The 9,434-nt window shown below is 35.8% G+C and overlaps 1 protein-coding gene across 1 annotated transcript; it reads left to right on the top strand.

Moving 5' to 3' along the window:
* The first annotated feature begins 1,422 nt into the window (after positions 1 to 1,422).
* LOC127811357 (ATP-citrate synthase beta chain protein 2) lies at positions 1,423 to 7,897 on the top strand. The gene is made up of 17 exons (XM_052351127.1): positions 1,423 to 1,618; positions 2,651 to 2,768; positions 2,898 to 3,000; positions 3,634 to 3,699; positions 3,781 to 3,904; positions 4,120 to 4,254; positions 4,693 to 4,753; positions 4,894 to 4,970; positions 5,510 to 5,665; positions 5,770 to 5,898; positions 6,004 to 6,136; positions 6,233 to 6,360; positions 6,512 to 6,617; positions 6,709 to 6,785; positions 6,890 to 6,960; positions 7,131 to 7,415; positions 7,530 to 7,897. The coding sequence occupies exons 2-17, from the start codon at positions 2,669 to 2,671 to the stop codon at positions 7,603 to 7,605; spliced, it is 1,827 nt and encodes a 608-aa protein (XP_052207087.1). The 5' UTR covers positions 1,423 to 1,618; positions 2,651 to 2,668; the 3' UTR covers positions 7,606 to 7,897.
* Positions 7,898 to 9,434: the final 1,537 nt, after the last annotated feature.

Genomic DNA, 9,434 nt, shown 5'->3' with positions numbered 1-9,434 from the left:
TTACCAACTAATAAAAATTTTTAAGTATTACAAACAAAATATATTAGATATAACTTAACAAATACTTTAAAAATACTGAGCTAACAATATCCAAAATGGTAAATTCAGTAACCCTATAACTTGAAGGGCAAAGAGAAAATTGAGTAATAACTTGTTCATTGCAAATAAAAGTCAACCCTATCGACATTGGGACGTACACTTACGGTAACTTAGTCAAAATCAGCCATTTTTCTTTCACCAACGATAGACGCAATAATAATAATAATAATAATAATAATAATAATTAATTAGTTAATTAATTAGAGTTTTACCGGTTCCTTGACAAATCAGAAGAGTAATTAAAGAAAGGCGCACGGCGACGGAGGGAGAGTGGTCGTTTAAGCAAGCTTACATTATTATTATTAAATTAATAAAGTGAAAGGAGGAGGAGGAGGAAGCAGTAAGCAGACCTTCAATTCAATTCATTGAACGTTTAGTGCGACTGAATCTGAATGGAGCCACGTGAAGTGGAAGCATTCAACAATGGCAGGTCTCCCTTTATAAAATTATTATATGTGTTGGCGTGCCTATGGCTATCAAAATTAATATATTTTCCCCCTATCTTTTAATAAGAAATCGAAGTGAAGAATATGTTATGCACGAGGTCCACGAGCCTCTTGTTTGGACCTGGCTGGCCTTCCACTCTAATCTAATCTCCAATTTATTATTATTATTACTACTGCTGAGGGTCCATTCAATATTCATTAACCACAAATATGAGCTTATATTCAAAAGGGCTTAAAAATAGAATTATATTATTATTGTGATAACTTTTTTATATTTATTAAATATGCACGATTAATTCAACAAATATATAAAAAAAATTGATTTATATACATAATGTTTTTGTGTGAGTGGTCACATCAGATGGGGGGCTTGGCGCTCGTTGGTGGTGAGGTTTCACGTTTCTTCCTAAAGCTGGCAACACTCAGTTGTCGTTGCCCCAATCAAAGAGGGCCACGTAAATTATAGGTCATAGTCTGGCCCCCATTAATGGATTGAATTCAATTAGAGGAGAAAATCAATTAATTTTTGCACCCCTTCTTTTTAAGGGTAATGAGAAGAATTTCAAAGAAAATTAAAGTGATATTAGGTGTCTCACATTACTTACTTGAGTGAGTTAGTATAGAACGATACAATTTTTCTAGTCACTTTCTTTAGACATACTAATTGAATTCATGTCGCAGCTACTCACGTTATTTGGATCCTTTTATGGTCTGCTGGTGGTGTAACGTTCAGCTAATTAAAGAAATTCCAAAAGGGAGATCAAATTAAGTGGCAATTATGGATCGTACCAAATCCAATTTTTCCAAGTGAAGCGAGCCAACCTTCCGAGCCACCTACCCCTCTTTACCTTTCTCCTTCTCTCTCTAACCATGGTTGATGGCTGTGATGGCTGATGGCTGAATTTTAATATTGAAAAACCAAGCCATGATCCAACTACCTGCTTCACGTGCTCCTCTCTCTCTTTCTATATAAACACTTTTCTGACCCTCTTCCTTTGGGCCGCATTTCTCAATTCCGATTCGATTCCTCTCGCCGGGCTCGTCGGACTTCACTACCACACAGTGGACACAAGGTAGGCTGATTCATTCATTAATTAATACACAACGCCGATCTATACTGGTCAATTTTTGAATCTGAGATCTGGGTATTTCCCAATTCCTGAATATGCGATGTGGGTTTTTCGTGATTCTTGAATCCGGGATTTGGGTTTTTGTTTTCCACTTAGGTGGCTCTTGTTTGCATCTCAAGCTTCGTGCAGATTTGGGTCTCTGTTTGTTTTTTTTGAGTGTTTCGATATTCTCGAAGCTATACGATATGCTTCGGTTTGTTGTTTTGGAGCAGTTACCTTTCTGAATTTCAGTTACGTTTGGTTCGGATCTACCCTTTGTTGTCGGTTAATTTGGGTGCCCGAAATTGGACTTTCTGTGACGTGCATTCTTGGCTTTATCGACACACAAGATCTGGTGGGAGTCACTTGTAATTGAACAACTGTTTTGCTGCTTTTCATCAATCTTCATTGTGTTGATTGGGAGTGGGGTCTGGTAATGCTATGGATCAACTTTGTCGGATTTATGATGATTCAGTTTTTCTTTTGTCTAATTTTGGATCAGTTCTTTTGGGAATTTACACTCACTACAGCAAGAAGAGGGAAAGGGTCTGTTTTGAAAAACCAAACTTACTTTTGAAGCACTCTCAGAAGATTCTGAAAGCAAATCACCGAAGATAATAGCCTTTGTTTACTTATTCATGCATATCAGTGTTGGGATCTTATCGTATATCCGCTAGCTTGTTTGAAATTTATTGCAAATGACTTCTTTGGTACAACCAAATTATCAACTTTGTGGTATAGGGAAAAAAATGTCAAAATTTGTTTACTGATCCGATCAGGGTAATGACTATGAATTCTGGATTATTCTGTTTTACACTTGGTCTATGTATCAAACACATGGTGCACTACCACACCTCTTGGGTTTATTCTGTTTCACGATGGATGCTTTTTCTCTGAAAATCCTTCTTGTTAGTTCTATTTGGTTTACTGTTTCTGTACCCTATGCTGATATATGCAGTATGAGAAATTTGTATTTAAGGTTTACTCCTTTTGCAGGGCTCTTTAGGCTACACAATGGCTTCTGGACAACTTTTCTCCCCGACTACTCAAGCATTATTCTACAACTACAAACAACTTCCCATCCAGCGGATGCTTGATTTTGACTTCCTTTGCGGTATGTCCCACTTCCTATGCTCTTCTATTAGAATAGTGAATGCATCTTGTTACAAGCAGTCAAATATAGTTTAAACGTTGCTCAATTGGTTTTTGCAGTTAATTTACTCTATGCCTTTTGTATTTCCAGGGAGAGAAACTCCATCAGTTGCTGGAATTATCAACCCTGGTTCTGAGGGATTCCAGAAGCTCTTTTTCGGTCAGGAGGAAATTGCCATCCCTGTACATTCTACGTGCGTATTTTTTTTTTTTTTATTCCTGTGTTTTTTTAATTTGTATTCACCTTGCATTTTATTTGAATCTTAAGGGTACTTACATATGACAAAGAGAAGATGCTTCCAATAAGATTTGCTGATAAAATTGCTTTCTTAAACATTTTACTTTTATCATATCCTTTCAATCCAAAGATAAATTGGATTGAATAGTTTAGAGCTAAACTGGTTAACCATTGAGACAGTTTGATGTCAAATTACATGAACAAACAAATTACAGATCCTTATTCAAAAATTAATTTTGTTCCTTTTTTTTGTTAAAGTAATAAAATTTTTGGTCTTTTTTCTCTTTCCAAGAAAATCTCATTATGTAAATAGAAATATATAATGTACCGGGACATTCTGTAAAATTAATCCAATAGATATCTGCTGTATAAGCTAAATTGTATGTGGAAGAATTTATCACAGGAATCTTGCATATGAAGCTGGCTTGCCAAAGAAAAAGAAAGAGAAAATAGAAACTGCTAAATGTGACTCCTAGGTGGTCACTGCAGCTAACATTTATGCAATGTTTTGATATTTGCTAAATAGGATATGAATTGTCATATTCCTGAGGTTAATCTATTTTTTGCTTCCTGTGGATTTCTCCTGCAGGATTGAAGCTGCTTGTGCAGCGCATCCTACTGCTGATGTTTTTATAAACTTTGCATCATTCAGAAGGTCAGTTCTAATCTATTATTAGTACATATTTGTAAAAACACTTAATTGTATTCCACGCTTATATTAGAAGCATGTTCCCAGTGCTGCTGCTTCATCTATGGGAGCTCTCAAACAGCCAACCATTAGAGTTGTGGCTATAATAGCTGAAGGTGTTCCCGAATCAGACACCAAGCAGTTGATTGGTTATGCAAGGGCAAACAATAAGGTAAAATAATTGATGCAAGTCTTTTGGGCTTTCTGTATTAATTTTTGGTGAAGTGAAACTATGCAAGTTAATGCAAAGCAGATTCATTAGGACATGGGAATGGTCATTCTCTAATCTATGTATGGATTGTTTTATAGCATTTAATATTTCTTCAGGATCTTTCAATGTGCCTAGTGCAGCTGCTTATCTAACGTAGTTCCTGGTATTGTTTCCAGGTTGTCATTGGCCCAGCTACCGTTGGAGGCGTTCAAGCTGGGGCCTTCAAGATTGGTGACACTGCTGGAACAATTGACAATATCATTCAATGCAAGCTTTACAGGCCTGGATCTGTTGGTTTCGTCTCCAAATCCGTGCGTAGCCATTCCTTAACTTGCCCCTCTTCCTCTTCTAAGCATACACATTATCTATAAAACATCCCTCATATTTAGTATATAAAATAATTTTTTTACTCCACTTCCAAACTGTACAACAATAAAAAAAAGAATTAATGCTAAACTTTTTAATTGACATGCCAAATTGTGCTGTGTTATCTTCATCATGCTCATTACTACTCAAATACAACAAAAAGAAAGGAATGCGATAAACTTAGATTTACATTTGTATATTTTTTAAATTGTGTGCTGCAGTACTGCATTATAAATAAAATCATTCCAGATGTCATAAAAGGGTTATGTTGAGTACTCTGTCTAAATTTGTCAATCTTTTGCATATGAAATACATGAGGAAGACTAGCGATCCTACCTGCTTGTTTATGGTTGCATCAATTACATTTTTTTGTTCAATTTCAGGGTGGTATGTCTAATGAAATGTACAATACAATTGCCCGTGTAACAGATGGAATTTATGAAGGTATTTATATGTGCTGGCTTCTCTCTCTCTCTCTCTCTCACACACAGACACACACACACACACACACACACACACAAATGACATTATGCCATATTTAGGTTGGAATTAATTTATCTTATTTTTTTTCCAACAATTTTTAGGTATTGCAATTGGAGGAGATGTGTTCCCAGGCTCTACATTGTCTGATCATGTTTTGCGGTTTAACAACATCCCACATGTATGCATCTCTCTATGTCAATCTATTCCAGTTGCCTCTGTTTCCAAATTCACTGCGTGAGTCTACAAGTAACTTAAATGGTTTCAACGGGGAAATTTCATCTTGCCCGTTGCATTTTGTTGTAAAATGTCCAAATTTCTATGATGTGAACTATGCAGATTCTTGACCATACTAAGGTCCTATATAAGCATGAGAGTTAAAACTTTTGACTAGTAGAAGTCCTTTTGTTTCATGTAATGTTTTTATTTTTGTTTGTTGGCTGTACTAAGCATTACATTTCAGCTGATCAAGATATATGCAAATGTTTTCATTGTACCAAATTTTATTTTCCAATTATTTAGTCATAACACTTTTGGAGTTCATAAAGAAACAAGACGCAGTGTCTGATTTCGAGCTTGTTTCAATTTTGGGGTGTGTAGTGGTGTCTCCTGCTATTTGAATTAGCTTTAGACTGTACCTACTTGTTATGAGTAGCATATGGTTATTAGCTTTACACCCCTATTCTTTTCTTTTTCTTATCAATTCTATGGCTAACCCAGGTCAAAATGATGGTTGTACTCGGGGAACTTGGTGGGCGCGATGAGTATTCCCTTGTGGAGGCCCTGAAGCAGGGGAAAATCAACAAGCCTGTTGTTGCTTGGGTCAGTGGAACTTGTGCACGCCTATTTAAGTCAGAAGTGCAATTTGGTCATGCGGTGAGCTACTGCCTGGATTTTCTTGGACTCAACTTTTTTCCTTTTCTTTTTTGACTTAAAAGGAGGAAGAACACTAATTTTGCTTGATATTTTGGGTAAAACAGGGAGCTAAGAGTGGTGGTGAATTGGAGTCTGCACAAGCAAAGAATCAAGCACTTCAGGAAGCTGGAGCTATTGTTCCGACTTCATATGAAGCATTTGAAGCTGCAATTAAAGAGACATTTGAGAACCTGGTAATTTTACTTTTATCACCCCTTTAGACAGTTCTCCGTGCATTCCTTTCGCTACCACGACTAATTACTAAAGTTTATTGATTGTGTACTTTGTGTTTCAATTAGGTTGAAGCAGGAAAGATTTCTCCAGTAAAGGAAGTTAAGCCTCCACAGATCCCTGAAGATCTTAGCACGGCCATTAAAAGTGGCAAAGTCCGAGCTCCAACTCATATTATTTCCACCATATCTGATGACAGAGGTATAACATTAATACATTTTTAATGTGGAATGCTGGGAGATGGGATTACTGCAGCCCTAACAGAAAACTGATTTTGTCCTTTGCCTCTATTTTCAGGTGAAGAGCCATGCTATGCTGGTGTCCCAATGTCTTCCATTGTTGAACAGGGCTACGGTGTGGGTGATGTCATCTCCCTGTTGTGGTTCAAACGCAGCCTTCCCCGTTACTGTACAAAGTTTATTGAGGTATGATTCCCTTGTGTTCTAGTTGTAACAAGTTTATATGTATTTATTGTTCAAGGGAAATTTATCATTTAATTTGATTTCTTGTTAGTCATTTAGAAAGCAAAGCAATTTTGCCAATCTCTGCCCTAACTACTCTACTTGACTTTTTCAGATTTGCATCATGTTATGTGCTGACCACGGTCCTTGTGTCTCTGGTGCCCACAACACCATAGTAACCGCGAGGGCTGGAAAAGATCTGGTATCCAGTCTTGTTTCAGGTAAACTCTAGAGACTTATTGAGTGCTTTTTCCCCCAAGCCCTGGCTGATTTTGTAATCAGTTGCTGAAGTAAATTATTCTTTGAAAACAGGTTTGCTAACAATAGGTCCCCGATTTGGTGGTGCTATTGATGATGCTGCCCGATACTTCAAGGATGCTTATGATAAGGTGAGTTTTCATCGGTGTCACCTGGGCAAATCAGAGAATAGTTGGTGTCTGCCCACTCTGATGATTTCTATGAGTACAATGCATTCATCATCTTGTTCTTGTAGGGTCTTACACCTTACGAGTTTGTGGAGAGCATGAAAAAGAAGGGCATTCGTGTGCCAGGAATTGGGCACAGGTATAGAACTTCTTCGCCTTCACTCTAGTTTTTAGATTCTGCAACCACACCACAGAAACCTTTATCCTACAACTGAAAGTCCATACTTGGGGGCATTATTTATGTTTCAATATGAAGCACTGCTTGTTAAATGGGAACTTGAGAAACTATATTTGCTTCTTATGAAAAAGGATCAAGAGAGGTGACAACAGAGACAAGAGAGTAGAGCTGCTACAACTGTTTGCACGCACCAATTTCCCCTCTGTGAAGTATATGGAATATGCTGTTCAAGTTGAAGACTACACCCTCTCCAAGTCAAACAACCTGGTCCTTAACGTAGATGGTGCAATCGGCTCCCTCTTCTTGGATCTCCTAGCCGGCAGTGGCATGTTCACCAAGCAAGAAATCGATGAGATTGTGGGGATTGGTTACCTGAACGGCCTCTTTGTGTTGGCTCGATCCATTGGTTTGATCGGGTGAGTTTCCCGCTCTCCAAAATAACCCAGAAAACTAGAGAACTCGTATCTGGCACTCTTTATCTTTCATTTATTCCACGATTGATTGATTCGTTGTTTCTGATGATATGTCAGGCACACCTTCGATCAGAAGAGATTGAAGCAGCCGCTATACCGCCACCCATGGGAGGATGTTCTGTACACCAAGTGAGGAGTTTCCGTTTCTGTTTCCGGCTGGCAGAATGGTGCTTGTTCTATCAAGTTTAACTTTCCATTTTGACGTGGTGATTGTTGAGTAGTTAAAGTTGGTGGTGGTTGAACACGGTTTAATTTGTTAGTTGCTGCGGTTAAAATGTTGTATGGGGGGACAACTCTCCATTTATCATCATCATCATCGTTATTATTATTTAAAACAAGTAGCTGTAAGAAGTGGTCACCATGAGAAAAATGTCCTTTTGTTTTTGCTGTTATGGAGAAATAACATATACCATTAATTGTTTTAATCCTGCTTCTTCATCACGTTGACATTACAACCAAATTGAAGCTCATTCATGGATGGACTGATGGACATGTAAGGATTCCTGCAAAATAAATTTAGCTGAGTTTAATAATATTTCTTTGCTTGAGCCTGTCTTGTGCCTTGATAAGATTATCAATAATATTTTCGTAATTGAACCAAACTTCAATTCTGAGTCTCCTTAGATATCTTTGGGTTCTGTGATCCGCCTGTTGGTGGTGTACGTGCTAAACCTTTACAGATTCCCAGAAGTTTCCTGGAAACTAGAGCCGCAAGAAAATGGCTTCAGGATGCAAAGCGACAGAGTCCCACCGCCAACCAAGCCGTAGCTCAGTCTGCAGGCACGAGCACTGCTCTCTCTAAACCTGTCAGTATGCTCGCGCAAGTACCCTGATCAACCAGTTTTGGCCTGATGTTACTATAAAAATTAAAAAAAAAAAAAAAACGCTACATTAAAAAATTTAATATGATTTGGTCAACAATCTCGTTATAAAGAATTATTCACTAATTAATAATTAAACTAAGAGTTGTTTATCTATAAAGGTGAGAACTCTTTACTGAATTATATCTCCAATACTTATTCTTATCTCTTAATTTTAAATGGTCAAAGTTTAGGGATGTTATTGCTAATATTAAAAAGTTCAAGGATTAATTTGACAAATTTTAAACTAATCTTCAAAGGGTTTCTAGTTAATTTACTTAAAAATATAACATGTCAAGGATTTTCGTCTAAAAATGTTACTGAAATAATGTGATAATAATATTTTTATATTATTAAAAAGGCTTTCTTGGTTTTGTAAGTATCATATTTGTATGGAATTTTTTTATAAAAAAATTATTTATTCCATTGGCATGAATTTATGACATTCCAATCGTAATAGAACAGTTGTAGTCTAATTTTTTTATATTATCAAAAATAATATAAATACATCACATTCACTTATATTATATTTATAATGTTACAATTAAAATAAGTGCAAGTGGTATTAATAAAATGGATTATTAGGCGACATTAACTTAACCCATTAGTAAAAGCAAAAGGGGCTCATCCTTGTTTTTATTGAACCCTCAAAAAGAAAAACATAAAATATTAAGACGACGACATGTAAACTTTAATTTTATTAAATTACTCCTTAGATACATATCAAGACAATGACATATTAACTTTGATTTTATTAAATTATATTAAATTCATAAATTATATCTCGCTAATTATCTTTATTCAATATCTATGACACTATTATTTGAAGAAAAAAAAAGCTTATTTAGTTTTAATTCAAAATTTCAAGTAAAATTTAATATTGATTGTTGAGTTATCTAATGAAATTTATAACATGACCAACATAATGGCTGAGGTTGATTCATTCTACTTAAAATATTTGTATTATAATAAATGAAATCAACTTATTTATTTATAAAATAAAAGGAATTAGGAACGGATTCTTATTTAGATAATTAAAAATGAAATAAAATTACATCATAAGACTACTATTATTATTTATTATGATGAATAAACTTGGAAG

The sequence above is a fragment of the Diospyros lotus genome, chromosome 10 (genome assembly GCF_014633365.1).
Source record: "Diospyros lotus cultivar Yz01 chromosome 10, ASM1463336v1, whole genome shotgun sequence".
NCBI lineage: Eukaryota > Viridiplantae > Streptophyta > Magnoliopsida > Ericales > Ebenaceae > Diospyros > Diospyros lotus.
This window is presented reverse-complemented; position numbering and strand designations above follow the sequence as displayed.

What these genes read in the sequence shown, in the direction of transcription:
- LOC127811357 (XM_052351127.1), top strand. Translation starts at nt 2,669, where the DNA reads ATGGCTTCTGGACAACTTTTCTCCCCGACTACTCAAGCATTATTCTAC. An exon ending in GGTATCCAGTCTTGTTTCAG is followed by an intron (nt 6,618 to 6,708) that starts GTAAACTCTAGA and finishes CTTTGAAAACAG; the next exon opens with GTTTGCTAACAATAGGTCCC. An exon ending in TCAAGGATGCTTATGATAAG is followed by an intron (nt 6,786 to 6,889) that starts GTGAGTTTTCAT and finishes TTGTTCTTGTAG; the next exon opens with GGTCTTACACCTTACGAGTT.